This window comes from Kogia breviceps, chromosome 10 (assembly GCF_026419965.1).
Source record: "Kogia breviceps isolate mKogBre1 chromosome 10, mKogBre1 haplotype 1, whole genome shotgun sequence".
Lineage (NCBI taxonomy): Eukaryota > Metazoa > Chordata > Mammalia > Artiodactyla > Physeteridae > Kogia > Kogia breviceps.
The window spans coordinates 6,538,691-6,558,814 of record NC_081319.1 but is presented as its reverse complement, the minus strand read 5'-3'; the positions used below and the strand labels follow the sequence as shown (position 1 = coordinate 6,558,814).

General features: G+C 51.8%; 1 protein-coding gene across 2 annotated transcripts in view; it reads left to right on the top strand.

Annotated features, from left to right (window-relative positions):
• Window positions 1-20,124, top strand: part of SLC6A11 (solute carrier family 6 member 11) — a 128,223-nt gene that overhangs the window by 13,971 nt on the left and 94,128 nt on the right. For both annotated transcript variants that reach the window (XM_059076100.2, XM_067043453.1), the window contains exon 5: window positions 9,429-9,561. In XM_059076100.2, the coding sequence (XP_058932083.1) occupies window positions 9,429-9,561 (133 nt within the window). The remainder of the gene's footprint in view (window positions 1-9,428; window positions 9,562-20,124) is intronic.

Sequence of the window (20,124 nt, the reverse complement as noted above, 5' to 3'; positions counted from 1 at the left end):
CCCGCTCCGGATCTCTCATCCAGGGCTTTTCCTGATGTCACGTGTGCCTCTCCTGCCCGCAGTCCCTCCGTAGCAGACAGTGGCTATCTGCCAGGCTTAACACGGAGTGTCTTGGAGGGGCCGACCCTGCCAGGTGTCAGACCCTCCCCGAGCTTTCGGCCACGCATAACGCAGAGCTGCTGTACCAGGGGAACCGGGAGGTCTGGGAAGGCTGTGCTGAGTCCTGGTAAGGAGGAGAAGGGCAGGAACCCGAGGGCGCTGGGATTCCAGCCACGGAGCAGTGAGTCCCCTTCTGTGGTGTGGGATTCCTACTTACAGACACCTCTCCTTACTGCTTCCTATCTTGCTGGATCTTACCCTCCAGCCATGCAGGACCAGAACGGGCATTGAACTTGGGGTCAGGAGACTGGTGTGCAAGGCCAGGCTCTGCCACTTTCCAGTTTGTGACCTACGGCAAGGCCCATATCTACTGGGAGCCTCAGCCTGCTCTGGGCAGTGGGTGTAAAACAAGATCACATACGCGAGACTGCCCGGTGCTCTGTGCCAAAGTGTGTTCTGCACAGAGTTAGGAGGTATTGCTTTGGAAGGCAGAAACGTGGTGGGGCACTTCCTTCTTAACAACTTTTTAATAGCTTTCTGGTATAATTTACATGCCATAAACTGCACGCTGTTTAGGTGTACAGGTAGGTGATTTTCGAGCAAACTTGCCAAGTGTGAAACTTGTCACCGCAAGATAGGTGTGGACTGTTTCCATTGCCCTAGCAAGATCTCTCATGGCATTTATAGTTAATCTCACTCTCACTGCCAGGCAACCGTTCACCTTCTGTCTGCTTCTGTGGATTTGTGTAGTCTGGACATCGCATATTCAGTGGAATCGTACAATGTGTGGTCTTTGTCACTGTCCTGATTAAACTTAGCATACTGTTTCCAGGGTTCATCCATATTCTAGCACGTATCACTGCTTTAATTCCTTTTTGTGGCCGAATAATATTCCATTGTATGGATAGACCACAATTTGTCTATTGGTTGATGGACATTTGGGTGGTTTTCAGTTTTTGGCTATTTTTGAATAACCTAGGAGTGGAATGGCTGAGTTTTATGTTTAAATTTTTAACAAACTGCCAGACTTGTCCAATGTGGCTAGAACATTTTATATTCGTACCAGAAATATGTGAGGGTTCCATTTCTCTGTATTCTTTTTTTTTGGTACGCGGGCCTCACTGTTGTGGCCTCTCCCGTTGCGGAGCACACGCTCCGGTTGCGCAGGCTCAGCGGCCATGGCTCACGGGCCCAGCCGCTCCGCGGCATGTGGGACCTTCCCGGACCGGGGCACGAACCCGTGTCCCCTGCATCGGCAGGCGGATTCTCAACCACTGCGCCACCAGGGAAGCCCTTTTTCTCTGTATTCTTGAGGACATTTGTTACTGTCTGTCTTTTTGATTACATCCGTCCTCTTGGGTGCGCCCTAGTGGGCGTGAAGTGGTATCTCATTGTGGTTTTAATTCTCACTTGAATGGGGAATAGTTCTAAATAAGATTGGGAAACATTGGGTTAGACAGAGCTATAGAGGTGTCTTTATTGCAGGACTTCTCAGAGCCTTTAATAGTCTAATGACCATTGGGACTCTCTAAGGAGGGCTATAATGTGCAGCCGTTTCTCAGTGAGGGCCCAGTGTGACCTCAGGGTGTCCTAAAGGATTAGTGTTCTTTGGGAAGCATTAGCCGAGGACAGAGGTCAGGAAACTATGGGCCAAATCCCATCTGCTGCCTGTTTTTGTAAATAAAGTTTTATTGGAAGACAGCCATAGTGTTCATTTACATGTTGTCTCTGGCTGCTTTCACACTGCAAGGATAGAGTTGAATAGTTGGGACAGAGACCATATGCCTTGCGAAACCTAAATCTGTACTACCTGGCCTTTTACAGTAACCGTTTGTTGATCCCTGACCTAGGAGTGCCTGGTGCGTGTAGATGCTCACTGCACCTTCAGGGGGCAGGAGGGACCCGTCCTCAGGGTACAGGTGGGGACCAAGGAAGCACTTGGTGAGGCTTTGTATTATTTGAGCTGGTGCTTGAAGGACAGGCAGAATTTTTAAGGCATGTGAGAATTTAGAGGGACATTCTTGGCAGAGAGAACGGTGGATTGAATCCTGGAAAGCGGAGGGGACTGGAGGGGACTTCCGCACGACCCGGGGGGAGGATTTCTGCAGTGATAGAAGAACTTGGCATGGGAGGCCCAGACCCCACGGACCAGCTTCGTTGCCTAGTTTTCTTCCCTGGGTGACACATTTCTAGTCCATCTTCCCCAAGATGGGGCCATGGGTCCGAGCGCTGTCTCTGAAGTTGGATAGATGTGGCTTCAGGTTCTGCCTCTGCCTTTCTGGGCATGTTGCTGCCCTAAGCTACAGTTTTCCCCTCAGTAAAGTTGGAATCCTGGTTGCACTGGCCTCAGCAAGCATGAAGGAAGTGCAGACTGTCACCGACCTTGTCATCACCTTTCTCCTCCCTGAGGGCAGAACTCACCTGCCTTCCTCATCACTGCAGGCCCTGCTCTTAGGGCCCCCAGCAACACACAGGTAGCGTCCAGTCACTCTCCTGAGTGAATGCATGACGCAGAGGCCTAGGAGGGCCCTTGCCCTGAGTCCCCAGCTCGGTTTAGGGCCTCGGCCAAGGGCTCTGCAGGAGCAGACCCCATACACAGGGAGGGTTGTTGGGGGCCTGCACTGGGCTGGGGAAGTGAGAGCAGGACCCCGAAGGTGGAGGGATTATGGAGGGGGCAGGGAAGACGCATTTGTTTGGGTGATGGGCTGTCTTTTGTTTGTTTGTTGCTTTGGGAGACCAGAAAGGAGGCCTGAGCAAGGCTATTTATAGCGCAGTCCCTCAGCGCCAGCTTTTAGGGCGGTCTCTGCGTCCCTGGCAGTGCTCCCCTCCATGGCAGGTTAAAGAAAGGTGATGCGTTTGCCGGCTCCGTGCTGGACATTAAGATGAGGCCTCCTCGGTCGGCTTGGGACCTCTTCTCACACCGCCCCTCCCGGGCCCTCTACGGTGGTGGGAGAGAGGGGTCTACTCCATCTCTGCTTTCTCTGGTCAGACCCCTCTCGGCTCTGGAAGCTAGTGTTTGGAAGGGAAGCGCCAGGTATGAGGCTGTTTCCTTCCCTCCGGACTCAGCCCCTCTGTGTATGTGAGACACAGAGAGGACAGTGAGGGTGTTGCAGGATCGGATTCCAGCCACTTCCTTCAGACTGAGGAGGACATAGCAGAAGGCTTGAGCGGGAGGCATCCTCTCTCCGGGGTCAGCTTCTGCCGAGACAGAAGGATGTGTGGCCATCAGAAGAACCTGGTTTCAGGTCCCAATCTGGGCCAGTTGCTTCACCATTCTGGGCCTCAGTTTCTCCACCTGTAGAATGGGTATAAAAATGCCCTCATGGTGGTTATGTTGCTGTGAGGACTGAATGCAGTGAGATGTGAGGGCTCTTGGGTGGCATCTGCCACAGTCCCCTCTGCTACCAGCTCCTTCTTGTTCCTTACGCTGAGAGTCTCTTAATGAGGATAGTTTGCTTTTCAACTCACCTCTTGGATTCCCAGTTCTTTCCCTCTTCTTCCTGCAGAAATGACGTCTCCACCCATGGATTCTTTCCCTGCTGCCCGTCTCAGAGACTTCTACCTGCTTCTTTCCTCCCTCGCCCCCCGCTCCATTCCCTCCTGCATTTGAAACTTCCCCTCCCTCCTGACTCTTTCCCATTAAGTATCCCAGTCATGCCAACCTGAAAATAAAACAAAGGTAGGGAAGACAGCTCTGGTGCCCTGTGGCCAAGAACTAGTAGCTCGCGTCCTCATCACAGCAACTTCCCCAAAGAGCCGCCTCACCAGGTCTCACCTCCCTTCTGCTCCCTGCGTGCAGCTGTCTGAAGTCTGCCCCGCCAGGGCTGAGCCGCTCTCCCTGCTTCACCTGCCACGCTGGCCCCGAACCCCGCAATGCTCTCCCTCTCACCAGGCTGCTTGGAGGCACTTGGCAGATGGGTTGCGTCACCTGCCGGAACGCCCTCTCCCTCAGCCTCTGGGGATGCCACCTTCTTCAAGGATGCCTCACCCTTCTCTGTCTCCTCAAAGGGCTCCTCCCATCCTCCATCTGCCCTGTAAATGATGGGGTTCTGGGGGCTCTGTGGCCAGCCCTCTCCCTCCCGTTTCTCCAGCTCTCCCCAGGCGGCCTCATGCTCTCCCAGGACCCTTGATGGCCAAGGGCTCAGGTCCGAATCTCCTCCCTGCATCTCTGCTGTGAGCTTTGTACTCAGACACCCAGCTGCCTCTGGGCCTTGCAGCCAGCTGGGTGTTCCACAAGCATCTCAAAATCACCTTATCTAAAAGATTGACTCTCCACCTCCTCCTCCTCTACCCCGATTGACAATTCATTCCTGCTCAGCTAATGACCGCCATCCATGAAGGTACAAACCTGGCGTCAGTCTGGACCTCCAACTTCCCCGCTACCTGCCGCCCCCAGGCAGGCACCTTGCACCCCTGCTGCTCTCCAGCCCATCTGTTCCCCTCCAGGGCCATTTCCCTACCTTAGTCCAGCCCCTCCCTCTTTATTGTCCAAATTAAGGCAAAAGTCTCCACCCTGGGCACCTTGCTCCATTCCACCCTTACCATCCAGTCTTTCCAGTGCGGCCAAAGAGAGCTTTCGGAAACATGCATCTGATGGAGTCTCCCTCTTTTTTAAGATTCTTCTCGGCTTCCATCACCCTCAGGACGAAGCCCCAGCTCCTCAGCAAGGCTCAGAGTCCGGCTCTTGTTCATCACTCCAGCCTCATCCTTGCCTCCGCTTCTCACCCCTCTTCCTGCTGCACCTCAAGCCCTTGTCTGGCCTTCCCGAGCCCTTGTTCCAGCCTCCTGGCTTTTGCCTTTGGTGGACTTTCTGCCCCAAATGCCTCCTCCTTCTTTGTTAACCCTCCAGGGCCTCCACAGCCCCGCTCCCACACCCGGATACTGGCCAGATCTGCAGGGAGGGTCCCCTGCTTTTCCGTGTCCTGACCCTCTCCACACTCTGCTTTGTTCACTTGTCTGTCTTCCCCTGTGGACCAGGAGCTCTTGAAGGACCCCAAGTGTAGCACAGCACCTGACACACTGAAAACACCTTAATAAGTATCACTTGAATTAATTAATAAATGCGTGAAGGATGTGTGCTGTGTACTACTTTCGCCCAGCACACAAAGTCACGTGAGGTAGCTTTGGGGGTGGGGGGTGCATTCACCATGGCTTTAATTTGTGAAGAAGGAAGGAAGGGGTGTTTTTAGTGTCATGGGGGAGTCTAGGAGCTATAGCACTGCAGCTGAAAGTCTGGGCCCTGGAGCCAGGATCCCTGGGTTCAGAGCCCGCCCGTCACTTGCTCTCAGCATGACTTTGGCAAGTTACCTCAACGCCTGGCACCTCGGTTTCCCCATCTTTGAAATGATGATAACAGTTGCATCTACCTCGAGGATTGTTGGGAGGGTGAGATGAGTTTCCGCTCGAAACCCTATGGAAAGGAGGTGATGTCCCTTTCCCAATGTCACACAGCTTGTCAGGGGCAGAGCTGGCTTTTAAAAATATTTATTTATTTATTTACTTTTGGCTGCGTTGGGTCTTCGTTTCTGTGCGAGGGCTTTCTCCAGTTGCGGCGAGCGGGGGCCACTCTTCATCGCGGTGCGCGGGCCTCTCCCTGTCGTGGCCTCTCGTTACTGGAGCACAGGCTCCGGACGCGCAGGCTCAGTAACTGCGGCTCATGGGTCCGGCCGCTCCGCGGCACGTGGGATCTTTCCGGACCAGGGCTCGAACCCGTGTCCCCTGCGTTGTCAGGCGGACTCCCAACCACTGCGCCACCAGGGGAGCCCCGGAGCTGGCTTTTGAGCTCAGCCATCTCTGTGTGTGCCTAGGCCTGGAGAAGCAGAGGCATCACACCTTCAAGTGTTGGGTGCAAATCTCCAGAAATAGTCTTATGGCCTGAAGAAAATGCTTCATGAAGAACCTGCTTTCATGCCTGGCTCGTAGTAGGTGCACAGTATTACTCGGGTAAATGAATCCCTCCGAAGGACCCCATCCAGTCTTCAACATTTCCCGCCCCCTGAACGGTGTCGGGAAGTCTGTTCCTGGGTCCTTTTTTGCCAGGGTGTTGGCAGCAAACTCTTCCTTATTCAGACCTTTCTTCTGTCCCAGCACTTCACGGGGGAAGGTCATTAAGAAAGTTTTTTCCCAGGAAGAGCTGTGCTTTCTCCAAGTCTCCAGAGTTGAGTGTCCCAGCCCCCATGCTCTCAAAGGCTGCCCTTGTAGATCGGAAAACAACCCCGCAGCCCCGCAGGCTGAGAACCTGGTCCCCGGGCCGCCTTTCTTTGGAAACTCAACGTCCCTTGCTACTTAGAGTCAGTGATGGTAAAACCTAAAGAAAACAGTTTGAGGATGTTTTCAAATAATGTCTGGTGGAACAAAAGAGCAATTCATCCTGCATAGCTTTTAGTAATCTGCTTCCCATTTTGGGAATTAGATTGTTCAATTAAGCGAGAGGGCACCGAAGCCAGCTGCATGACTGAAAAGTTTGCAGCATCCAAAATGTGGAAGAGGGGGGCCCGCACCAGCTCTCTCCTGGCGGGTCTGCCCCCTTCTTTCTCCCTCTGCCCCTGTGCTGTTTCCAGTTTTCAGATTCTCTGTTCAGGATGCAGCAACATCAGCAAGAGGGCACGGGTGTGCATGCAGCCCTGCTAGAGCTGTGGCGGTGTTTCTTTACTGGAGATCTCGAGGCTGCAGTGACAGGCACAGAGAGGACCCCAGGCATTTCCGTCGGCCACTTTCTTTCCTGCTCCGGACTGTCCTTTCCCATGCGCCCCCCGATGGGTGTTTGGGAAGCTTCGGGGGGCAGTTTGTAAGGGGGTATTCGTGCGTCCTCGGCCACGAGGCTCTAAGTCTGGAGACGGGAGTTTGTGAGCACGCTGAAGTTCCTGCAGGATTTGGGGAGTGAATGGATGCATCAGGGTATTTCTCTGGGGAGAAAGTCCATCCCTTCAGTACCCTCTCAGAGGATCCCTAACTCCCTCTCCGCGTCCTCTCAGAAACAAACAAACAAAACCAAAGCCTTGGAGTCCATACATCATTCCTCCAACACCAGGAAATTCTCCTTCTGCGGTGTTGCTCAGGCCTTGCTGTGTGTGAGCAGTCCTCCGGGAAACATAGGAGAATGCAGCCTCCCGGGAACCATTTTGTAAGCATTCAGACTCAGTGTGTCCAGGACGGGCCCACAGGAGTCTCTGTATTTTGGGCAAGCACCCCACAAGGACCACGCTCTGGGGCCTGCTGCTCTGTTTTAATGATAGATACTCTTAAAGGTTTCATTTAATACAGCCTGTCGTTTTAAAATGAATTAAAGCCAAAGCCTGCTAAGACATAAGAAGCAAATAAAGTAACTGTTATAGCTAAGCAGCTGTCTCCTTTTTTTCTCAGATAACTTGGACTTTTTTTTTTGCCCAGCTTATCCCAGTACAGGGCAAGGACCCTACCCTGCGTGCCTTTTTATCCTCAGTATTAAAATAGTGCCTGGTACCTAGTAGGTGCTCAATAAATGTATATTTAGTGGGTGCTCCCCCCTTCTGCCTATAGATGTGAGAGCTGGCTTCCTTTCGAGTAAATCCCCGGCTGCACACAGCCCAATTTTATTTGGGGGCCTGCCTGATTTCTCTGACAGGGGCTGGGGCTGGAGGGAGCCTGCAGACCAGCGCTAATTGGTGTCATTGAGTAATTAATGCCAAATCAGGCCGCGAGTGGATTCCCAGGGAGACAGACACTGAGGGAGGCTTTCATGCTTGGTGGGATGGGAGCTGCTTTCTCAAAGGATGTTCCCAGAGCGCCCAGGCGACTGGCGTGGTCCGGTGGGGGTGGCTTGGCAGCCGGCACGGGGTTCGTGGAGCGAGTGTGGAGGGGGTTTGTGTTGGTGCCATGGCTCTGCACAATATGGAGCGTGGCGAGTCTGACTTTAGAGAAACACAAACCCCAGGCTGGGCTGTAGGAGCCAGGCCTGTGTCAGCCCTGAAGGACTGGTGGGTTCTGCGGGAGGGCCACGGCTGGTCACGTCGGCTCAGCGCACCCAGGGTCCCCCTCTCCTGTGGCCTGGGCCCTCTGGGACACCCCTGCCCCTTGGCACACTGTTCAAGGCTCCCGAGGATGCCTCCTGTGTTTATCTGTCCTGCTTTTTGCTTCCGGTCTCTGGGCTTCCTCGTTCCCCAAGTATCCATGCTCCATTTTCTGGCCTTTGCTTGTGCGAGTCCCTGGGCCTAGAACAATCTGTACCCCCTCCTTCTCCTGGCTAAACTCCGTCATCCTTCAAAATCTGGCTCAGCTATCATTTCTTCCAGAAAGCTTTCTCTGACACCTGTGGCAGTCAGGAGAGTTTGGGTTATGCTGCAGTAACAAAGATCTTACTAGCCTGAAGCAACAGAGTTGGGGGTGTTTTTGTGGCTTTTTTTTTTTTTTTTTAATGAAAGGTTATTTAAATTCTACAGTACAATTTTTCAAAGTTTTCACACCCATGGCTTTATATAATCCCATAATTAACCCCTTAAAAAAAAAACAAACCCTACCCCTGTCTTGCCCCTCCCCCCTTCCCTCTCCCTACTGGTAGCCACTAGTTTGTTCTCTGTATCTGTAAGCCAGCTTTTTTGTTTTATTCACTAGTTGCTTGTATTTTTTAGATTCCACGTAGAGTGATATCATCCAGCATTTGTCTTTCAGCAGAGTTTGCTTCTTGCTCACACAGCAGCTCTCATGTGGGGCGGCAGCAGAGAGTGACACGGTCAGGGTGACACAGGCATTTAAGAAAAGCCACCCCGCTCATGTGGGGTGGCAGGAGGGCTCAAGTACTCACTTAGGAACTTGGGCTTCTAGAGGTCCACCCTGACACATGCTTCTGTGATGAGAGCAACACTAGTGCAAAGAGAACACGGCAGACCACACCGCCTGCCTCTGAACGCCTCCGTCCGAGGGGAAGCGTGTGCCGCTGGCCAAAGCAAGTCCTCTGGCCACCGCTGAGTTCAGCAGGGTTGTGTAATCTCCCCTGAGGGAGGGACCTGGAATGTTTATGGACCGTCCTGCCGTCTTCCAGCACCCCTGAGGTGGGCTGGGTACTTCTCTGTCTTCCCATGGCAGCTCTTACCATACTGTTTCCATAAGCCATTTGCTAACCCGCATCCTGTCCCCCATGGAGTGAGTCCATGGAGGCCGTGGGTGAGTCTTGCTCCTTTCTGAGGCTCCCTCCCACACCCAGCCCTGAGTTTGGCTCAGAGAAGACGCTTGGTGAATGGTGGGCGAATGAGCAAGTGGGCTGTCCTTGCCCCTCTGAAGCACTAGCTTTGCTTATGGTGGGGTCAGTGTGGGCCACCTCCAACCCCCGTGACTCTCTGCCCTCCCTTCTGCAGGCGCCGGGTCCTGGCCATCTCAGATGGGATAGAACACATCGGGAACCTTCGCTGGGAGCTGGCCTTGTGTCTGCTGGCAGCCTGGACCATCTGTTACTTCTGCATCTGGAAGGGGACCAAGTCCACAGGAAAAGTAAGAGGTGGATCTTTAGCTAGCCGCGGGCAGGGGAGGGGCAAGTCGTCCTTGTGCAAGCCACAGGTGACCCAGAGAATGCCAGGGGGCTCACGTTGCAAAGGCCAACTTCTGAGTTGGGGGCTAGGAGGAGCGCTAGACAGGGAGTCCAGAGCTGGAATCCCCGTCCACCACCTGTTTGCCGCACGCCTCAGGGCTGTTCGGTCCTACCTTCCGAGCCTCAGTTTGCTCACCTGTGAATTAATGAAGCCTTGTCCTGTTTTCTAACTGGGTCGAGAGTCGTATCAGGAAAGCAGAGCTAAGGTGCTCTGGAAACCGGGAAATGCTAAACTACTACCATGGGGTTTTTGTAATGAAGACCTGCACTCCAGGCGTGCGCTAGGGCAGGTGGTGCTGGGTGCCTCCGCTACGGATCCCGAGTTCTCACCCGCCTCCGTCTTGTAGCCCTGCTGTGCCGGCTGCAGCAGGAGGCCTCCGGGACCAGTGCTTCACAGGGGAGGAGAAATGGGGGGAGACAGCCAGCTCTGAACTGCCCTGGCCTGGAAGTTACTGCGGCTCTTCCAGTCACAGGCCACTGGCCTGAGCCTAAGGCACAGGCTTACCAACCGCCAGGGAGGCTTAGAAGTGAGGAGAGCAAAGGGCCGTCTGATGAGTACAGCCATCTGTGCCACAAGGCTCTCTAGAGGTGGTAAATGGGTAGCTCATGGCCAAGTCCAGCCCACTCATGTATCATATTAAAAAGAAAAGAGGTGGGGGAGAATTAGTTACCAACAATCAGAAATCAGGAAGTTTCATGTGAAATATGTGAAAAAAGAAATAGGACTCTGTCGTCTCTCGGAAAGTTGGAAGATTGGGCCATGCTGGGATTGATAACCTACCCGGTCGCACTGGGCTGAGTTGAGCAGCAGCCACCTGCTTCTAGGGACACTAGGTCGACCACAGTCCCCAGCATTTCCATCCCCCCTGGTCCTGTGGCTGAGTGTCAATGGCATTGCTTTCCTCATTTGTGGAAAAGAGGAAAATCAGGCTTTTTTTTTTTTTTTTTTTTTTTTTGGCAGTACACGGGCCTCTCACTGTTGTGGCCTCTCCCGTTGAGGAGCAGAGGCTCCGGACGCACAGGCTCAGCGGCCATGGCTCACGGGCCCAGCCGCTCCGCGGCACGTGGGATCTTCCCGGACCGGGGCACGAACCCGTGTTCCCTGCATCGGCAGGCGGACTCTCAACCACTGTGCCACCAGAGGAGCCCCCCAGGCTTTTTTTAAATGCCTGTGTCACCCTGACCGTGTCACTCCCCGCCTGCCTGCTTCTGGTAGGCAGTTGCTCATAAACTTTATTCTAAGTTATTGGTTGGGGCAGTGGGTGAAGACAAAAGGTCCAAGGAAATAGGAACTTAATAACTCCGGGACCTTTTGCAAAAGATGGCCCCCTTGGCTCCCACAGTGGTAGGTGAGATGAAGAGGAACCTTCTAGAATGTGGGAGATGGGCAGACCTGCAGGAGGGGACTTAGGAGAACACAGAAGAGATACCAACAAGCCCCATGCTGTGGGCTATAAGGAGGCCAAGGATGGACTAGAAAGTCATCATAAATGTGCCTCAGGAACCAGAGAGTAGAACAGAGGCTCTCATGTCCCCTCAGCCAAGGTGATTTTGCTGATCTTTGCTTTCTCTGGTTTGTATCTTAAAGACAATAGGATTTTTTTGTTTTTCCAAACATAAAATTCATTGCATTATTGATCTACTACTTCAGACTCCATGCATCCTGCCCCCATGCCACCCTTGCTGCCTCTTCTGGCTAAAGAAGAGAAGAAAGACTGGAGGGGGTGAGAACCAGGGTCTGGAACCATGGTCCACATCTCAGGTCTCTCTCTCACTGGCTGAGACCTTGGGTGCATCATTTAACTTCTCTGAGCCTGTTTCCTCTTCTGCAAAACAGGGATTGATGAGTGAGCTCGTCTTAGGGATGGCTGTAGGAATGAAATGCAAGGCTGCACATTTCAGCACTTAGCAGAATGGGGAACTGATCATACGTGCTGAGTAGATGGTGATTTTTAAAACATCTTGTTATAAAACTTATTCATTCAAGGGCTTCCCTGGTGGCACGGTGGTTGAGAGTCCGCCTGCCGATGCAGGGGGCGCAGGTTTGTGTCCCGGTCTGGGGTAGATCCCACATGCCGCGGAGCGGCTGGGCCTGTGAGCCGTGGCCGCTGAGCCTGCGCGTCCGGAGCCTGTGCTCCGCAACGGGAGAGGCCACAACAGTGAGAGGCCCGCGTACCACGAAAAAAAAAAAAAAACAAACCTTATTCATTCAAGAGTAGTTTCTGAGTATCTGCTTCATACCTAGCATTATTCAGTGGGTATGTAAAGATGAATAAAACACAGCCTCTACCCTACCCAGGTGACATACGTGAAAGTGCTTTGTGAACCATAGAAAAAAGGGAGGAGGTATCATGGGTGGTGCTCTTATTGCTGCTACTGTGATGACCATCTTTCCGGGAGTCCGTGCTGGGCCAGCGAGGGCTGTGGTGATGAGGTTTCGGTGCGTGTGCACACGCACGGGCTGTCCACGTGCACGTGTGGCTTTGAGCTCTTGGGCCTGGACCTGGGCCACGGCAGAATTCTTTCATTCCACTCAGCCCTCAGGAGGAAGCTCAATCCCCAAGTGGGGCCACTTGCCATTGGCTGGGACATCGAGCCTGTGTGTCCGAGAATCCCAAGGCAGGGACCAGGTATCACGGAAGAACTGGCAGGCTGCGTTCCGAGAGATTTGAGGAAAGATTTAGGGAAGGCAAGATGATGGTTATGGGGTGCTTCACATGCCCCTTCCATTCAGACCTTGAAACAACCCCATGAGACACAGGGGCTAGCACTATCTCCATTTTACAGATGAGGAAACTGAGGCTTCGTGGGGTTACGTAGCTTGCTCAAGGACACTCAGGTAGGGAGGGGAGGGCTGGGATTAACCCCAAGCCTCGGTGACCACATAGCCCCTGCCTCTGGGTGAGTGTACCATCATTCCTGTCATCTGTGACCTGAGGGCAGTGACAATTTCCTTACGGATTGGTTGTGAAGAGGCCGTTGATGAGACTGTCTAGAACATAGTAGGTGCTCCATGATTGTTGGTTGCAGCTGAATCTGAATGGTGCTATTAAGGGAAATGCTGAAGTCACATGAACAGTTAAGTATTTTCCTCAAGACTGGGTTTCATGGGCTCTTCCCCACGTTTCATGCCCAAGACCAGGGTAAGTGTCCAGGATGAGATGTGGTTTGCTGGACCTGCGAGTTTCCTTAGAGATTATCTGGTCCATCTGCACCCGTATTTTATGCATGAGGAAACTGAGGCTCAGAGAGCAGCAGGGACTTGTCCATGGTCTCACAGTGAGTAAGTGTCAGGTTAGGACCTGGTCTGGTGGTGGCCCAGCTCCCTGGCTGTTTATAAATGACAAGGTCCTGTAGGTCGCATCTGTAAGTTTGGGGAGACCAGGAGAGCCTGGATCAGCATGTGGGCTCCTCAGGGGAGGGTCTGATGCTTTTGTTACTGTTTATCATTCATGTCACCTTGAACGTGAGCCCAGTGTCCAGAGGTTTTTCGGATTTTGTACAGAAACAGCTAAAAATAACCACAGGGTCATCTGAGTCTTCCTGGGTGGGCAGAGGTTGCCCCTGCCGCCTGCCTGCGGGACCCTGGCCAGAGCCACTCTCAAGAGTCAGTTAAAGGAAGCAGCAAGAACTCCACCTTCCTGCTATTGTCCAGGCCACGCCTGAGCTGGCTCTTTCCCTTCATCCCGAGTTCCAGCGTGCGAGCCATACCTGGGCTTCACCAGAAATTTCTGAAATTTCATTAACTTGAGAGCAAGTTCCTGGCCCCATCCTGTCTCCAAGGCAAAAACTATAACCCCAGCCTTAACTCAACTGAGAAGCCCATCCCCTGCTCAGGAGTTCATGCAGACGCTGCAGGCTCAGCCTCTTGGCAGGTGGCTCTGTAAGTGGGGATTTCGGATCACGTCACAAATAAGTAGATCGCAGATGAAGGCGTGGCAAGGCGATAGGTGAAGGTGTGGCAGCGCTCTCCAGCGGCCCGAGGGGCGGTGTGTGGGCCCCGACGCTGTGTTGGAATCGTTGCTCCCACCAAGGACAGAGTCGCTGTACGTGACCTTCACTCCATCTCCTCCTGCGCCTTCCTCTGTGCTTTTCGTCCTTCTGACATCACAGAGACCTGCATGCAGGGTCTCCCAGAGTCCGGGCGAGCAACATGAACTCTCCGAAGAAGCTGCTCTGGCTGGAGGGAGAGTAGCTAGGTTCCAGCTTCGGTACATAGCGAGTGGCACGTGACTGTTGCCTAGTCAACATCTGAGGAACGGATGAATCCTGCCTGTGCAGGGGCTCCCTGCAAGGTGCTGGGACACGCTGGGGAACAGTTAGGGAATCAGGTCCTATGAACATGGGGGTTCTAAGGGCGGAGAACCGGCCCTGGAATGTTAGAATATAGCTTGTCCGAGCTGGGAGGGTTTAAGTCCAAACCCTAGTATACAAATGAGGAAGTGGAGGTCCAGAGAGGCCACAAGATTTGCCTAAGACCACCCCGCTTGGAAAGAGCGGAGCTGGGACCCAAATCCAGAGCTGTCTGCCTTCCCCAGGCCTGGTCCTCATCTGCTCTAATACCTCCAGCTGTGGGTTCATGTCTAGGTTCAAAGAGAACACATGATCCGATTTCTGAGCGCGTGGCAGGGGCTTAGTAAGCCATTTATTTTCTTGTCCTGGTTTTAGTTCTACAAGGTTATTTTTCTTCTCTCTCTGGACAACATTAGAAATTCTCAGAAGTCTGGATTAACAAAATAAATAAGAACTTTTCTCAATTGTATATTAAGTCCTGAGAAAATATAGGGTTCTGAAACACTTGCTTTCTTCAGGAGGAAACTTCCAGGCTATTTATAACTGGTCATCTTCTGGATGATAATCATTTTCGATTGATAATTGAAATCAAGTGGCTGAGACATGGAGACATCTTTGTGATTTTCCTGTGTCCTTGTTTCTTTTTAAGATTTTATTTTTTAGAGCAGTTTTAGGTTCACAGCAAAATGAAGGAGAAAGTACAGGGATTTCTCATGCACTCCCTGCCCACAACATTATTATTATTAATGCCTCCCCCATTATCAATATCCCCCGCCAGAGTGGTACATTTGTTACAACTGATGAACCCACTTAAACACATCTTAATCTCTCAAAGTCCAGAGTTTACATTAGGGTTCACTCTTGGTGTTGTACATTCTGTGGGTTTGGACAAAGGTATCATGACATGGATCCACCATTATAGTATCATATAGAATAGTACCATTGCCCTAAAAATCCTCTGGGCACTACCTGTTCTTCTCCCCGCTTCCCCGTCCCTGGCAACCACACAAAACGAAAACAGTCTTCTGCTGTCTCCATAGTTTTGACTTTTCCAGAATGCCGTGTCATTGGAATTATACTGTATGCAGCTTTTTCAGGCTGACTTCTTTGGCTTAGTAATGTGCGTTTAAGTTTCCTCCGTGTCTTTCCATGGCTTTATAGCTCATTTCTTTTTATCACTGGGTAATGTTCCATTGTCTGAATGTACCAGTTTCTTCACCCATTCACCTCTGCACAGACCTCTTGGGTACTTCCAAGTCTGACAATTAGGAGTAAAGCTGCTGTGAACATGCACGTACAAGCATTTGTGGGGGCATATGTTTTCAACGCCTTTGTATTAATACCAAGGAGCATGACTGCCGGTTCTTAGGGTAAGAGCATGCTGAGTTTTGTATGAAACCACTGAACTCTCTTCCAAGTCGGCTGTACCATCTTGCGTTCCCACCAGTAGTATGAGAGAACTCCTGTTATCTGCCTCCTTGCCAGCATTTGGCATCGGTGGTGTTTTGGATTTGGGCCATCCTAATAGATATGTCGTGGTATCTCTTTATTGTTTTAATTTGCATTTCCCTGATGACAGGTGATGTGGAGCAACTTTTCATATGCTTATTTACTGTCTGTATATCTCTTTGGTGAGGTGTCTGTTAAGATCTTTGACCCATTTTGTAATCGGTTGTTTGTTTTCTTATTGTTGAGTTTTAAGAGCTCTGTGTGTATTTTGGATAACAGTCCTTTATCAGATGGATCTTTTGAAAATATTTTCTCCTGGTCTGTGGCTTGTTTTCACATTTTTTTGGCATCGTCTTTTGCAGAACAGAAGTTTTTAATTTAATGAAGTCCAGCCTATCAACTAGCTCTTTCATAGATGGTGCTTTTGGTGTTGTACTTTATCTAAAAGTCTTTGCCATACCCAAAGTCATCTAGGTTTTCCCTTATGTTATCTTCTAGGAGTTTAATAGTTGTGCATTTAGATCTATGACCCGTTCTGAGTTAATTTTTGTGAAGGGCGTAAGGTGTGTGTCTCGATTCATTTTTGCATGTGGATGTCCATTTCTTGAAAAGACTGTCTTTGCTCTTTCCTTGTTTTGGGGGGGTTTTTTTTGTTTGTTTTTGTTTTTGTTTTTTTGTGCTAGGTGGGCCTCTCACTTTTGTGGCCTCTCCCGTTGCGGGGCACAGGCTCCGAACGCGCAGGCTCAGCGGCCATGGCTCACGGGCCCAGCCGCTCCGCGGCACGTGGGATCCTCCCGGACCGGGGCACGAACCCGTGTCCCCTGCATCGGCAGGCAGACTCTCAACCACTGCGCCACCAGAGAAGCCCCTCCTTGTTTTTTTTTTTATTTGTCCCCCAAATCCATCTTGTCCATCGCCACCACCAGGTCCTCCCTCTGGTCTCATAGGCCTCAAACCAGTAACTTGTTTTGACAACTTCTCACCTAACCTCTCCGGTTGTTGACCAACTACTTTGTAATCACCCTAGAAAACATCCTGTCTTCTCCATTTTTATTGTCCATCCATCCCCTCACCCACCCACCTAGACATTCAACAGTAGCTCCCCAGGACCTCCAGAGTGAAAATTGCTCTTAGAACTTCCCATTTGCACGAACATATTGCTGACATGCAGAATGACACAACTGAAATCCCTTATATTCTATGAAACAATAATTTCAAATGAATTCAAGGTGCTCCGGTCTTTATTCTATGTTGCCATCCTACAGCATGGAAGCAACGTTAGGGAATGGTGATGTCCTAGTACCTGCTATGCATATTCTTTGAAGACTGGAAAAAAACCGGTCCTTACTGTGTGTCCTTCTCTTGTGGCTTTGCTGGGCCTTAGTCTGACCCAGGGATCGGTCAGCGTTGGCCTTTGGCCCGATTTCAGCTGTGGCCTCTGCTTTTGTAAATGAAGTTTTGTTGGAACACAGCCACATCCATATCTTTCTGCGTTTTTGCCTTCAGCTGCTTTCGTGCTACTACAGTGGCAGAGCTGAGTAGTTGCAATAGAGTTTGTGTGACCCACAAAGGCTAAAGTATTCACTCTCTGTCCCTTCACAGAAAAAGTTCACGGATCTCTCATCTATTAAACTAATGAATGCAAACTATTTGCCATGTAACAAGAAACTAACACCTAAATTGCTGTCACCCAAGACGTGGACCGCTTCAGATACTGAAAAGCTACAGTGATGGTTTGCAATGGAGAGCTTTTCTGAAGGATTCTTAAAATCTCACCCCAGCCTTTCCAGCTCCTAAATGTTCTGGTTCTTGTATCCAGATGCCCACTTGCTATGGATGTTACTCATTGATTCTTCTATTCATTCATTTAATGTTTATTGCTCACCTGCTCTGTGCCCAGGTACCAGGCTGGGGGCTCTTTTCAGTGGTGAGTGAGTCAGACTGTGAAGCTGACTCTTGCCGGGGGAGATGGAGAACGAACAGCTATTGGAACGCTGTGGGCGGAGGACGGGGGCCTTGGGGGGGAAGAATTAGGGCAGGAGACATTCTCAGGGGGGTCAGGAAAGCCTCCCTGAGAGAGGGCCCCATCTGTGATGGGAAGGATGGGAAGGGATTGGCCTGGTGAGCAGCCCAGATGAAATTCTCAAGTGGGAAGGACTTGGGGAATTTGAGAGGCAAAGTAGAGGTGAGGACCAAATGGAGTCGATGTTAGCATGTGATGGGGCAGGGGACAGACTAACAGCCACGGTGCAGGGTCGCAGATTTTATTCTAAGGGCAGTGGAGAGCCACTGAAAATTTTTAAGCCGGGGTGGCATGATCTGACTTTCATCCTTAAAAGCTGGCTCTGGCTACTTGTTGCCAACAGACAGGTGGCAGCGGAGCGGCTGGGGAGCTCCAGTAGCGGGTGACCGGGCTGAAGGTGCAGCAGGCCGGAGAGAAGTGTCCGATCAGAGACACCTTTGGGCGTGGCCTCCTCCTTCTGTGGGACCTGATGCTGCACAGGAGTCTAAGACCTTTCTCGATTTTGAGTTTTGAATGGGGTGACTTGGCCAGCTCTTGCCTAGATGCTCTGCCCTCTGCAGGCAGCCCTCCCTGCCCACCAGATAGTCAGGTGCCCCCTCATGCCGCCCACACTCCCTGCCCAGCTGGCTCCTGTCCTTTGCTCTGTCCCCCTGCCGGTTCCTTCTTCTGTCCTCCTCTCAGAGGATGATTTATGGATTTTTCCCCCTCGTTTCCTGGTCTCCAGGAGCAGTGGTTGGGAGGGGAGGGTGCTACAAAAACAGTTCTGGCCCCTTCCCTGCCTCCTCCTAGTGCCACTTTAAAGGAAGCTGCAGGATTAGCTGGGATTTTAAGAAGAATCCTGCCTTTTCACTGCTTTAGGCCACTGTTTTTATTCTTTTCAGAGCTCCAGGACACCAAGGCAGGAAAAAAGAAAACACACACAGACAGACACACTCACACAGAAACAGCTGCAAATAGCCTTGAATTGATTTTTTTTTTCTTTTCCTTCCTTCATTCACAAACAAGTGGAGGAGTTGGAGGTAGTACAAGGACTCTTTCTTTTATTAAAGTGTAGTTGACTTCCAATATTAGTGTCAGGTGTGCAACATAGTGATTCAATATTTTTATAGATTATACTGCATATGAAGTTATTGGGAAATATTGGCTATATTCCCTGTGCTGTACTTACATCCTTGTAACTTATTTATTTTATACCTAGTAGTTTGTACCTCTTAATCCCCTTCACCTGTCTTCCCACTGATAACCACAGTCTGTTTCTGTTATATTTGTGCAAGGGCTCTTAAACAGCCCGCATCCTCTGCATGATGGTAGTGCTGAAGCAGATGTTTCGGTGGCACTTTGATCCAGGCCCTGTTCTAAGGCGCTTGCTACATTAACCCACTGAGCCCTTAAAACAACCCTATGAGAAAGGTACGATCGCTATCCCCATTTTACAGATGAGAAGACAAAGGCTCACAGGGCTTAAGCTGCTTGCCCTAAGATCATGAGGGACCACACCCTTTCGGGAGCAGGGAGGAGCAGGGCGGGGCCTCTCGACAGGTGAGGGTGCCTGCTGCCTCCAGCTTATCCCAGACCTGCCAGATGGAGATGCAGCCTGGAGGGGCCATCCGGGGCTCCTCCCTCGAGTGTGTGCCTTGTTCTCCCTCCCTCCCACTACCACCAAGGGGGTTTGGAGCTGCCAGCAGGGAAACCATCAGGAGCCCCCCACAGAAAATTTATTCTTCAGGAGCACCCTGTAAAGTGGCTAATGGATTCAATGAGGCATAAAGCAGGAGTAAAGGGGGCAGGGGGGAATAAAAGGGAAAGATGTGTGAAAGGGGAGAGAACAGGCCCAGGAAAGGAACTGGGCAGTGCTGTCTCTCGGCCCTCAAGTGGCCTTTGTTGCAGCCCGAAGCAAGCGGGGACGGCGCTGGTGGTGGGGCTCTTCCAGTGCCCGACTGCTGTCTGCATTCAGAGAGGAAACTAGAGCGTTCATGAGATGCATGCAGAGAGCCCCGCAGGCAGATCCCCTGCCCTCCGCCCCCAGAGCCCGAGGACACCCCAAGCCACTGCTGAGGGGCCTTTGTGCAAAGTTGGGAGCACTTCTCACACAACTGGTCCGGGGAGAGCCATAGATTGTAACATTAAGTCAAAAGAGTTTAGCGTCTTGATTCAGCCCTTTCTTTGGCCTTGAATGACAGCGCTTCACCTTTAGCGGGAACCCTGGCAGCGAGGAGGGTTGGAAAGGAGGGAAGCTTTGCGACTCAGTAATACCGTCTTTATTAAAGCACAAAGGCCCCCCAAAGTCTGAGTGGTTTCTGGGTGGGAGGGGTCCCACGGGGCTGGCCGCCTCCTGAGAAAGCCCTCGGAGCACAGAGGGGGGCCCAAGGGGAGTGGGCGCTGTTAACCCTTCCGGAGCACCCCGGGGAGCCCGGCCCTGCCCGCAGCCCATCCACGTGCGGCCGCCTCCCTGGGAAACGAGCCGCCCTCCCGCATGGCAGCGTCAAGGAGTCAAGTCGGCTTTGCACGCCACAGGAGACCAAAGCGAGGTGCCATGGACTGAACCAGAAACGGGCAGGGGTATTTACGTTGTGCCTCCTGAATATTGGCACCAGGCTGAGCACTGCAAAGGGGGAGTTTAAAAGAACTGCTAGCTGTGTACCCTGCCCTCCAGAACTGGGCAAAGAAGCCGAAGACAGAGCTAGTGATGAAGAATGGAGTG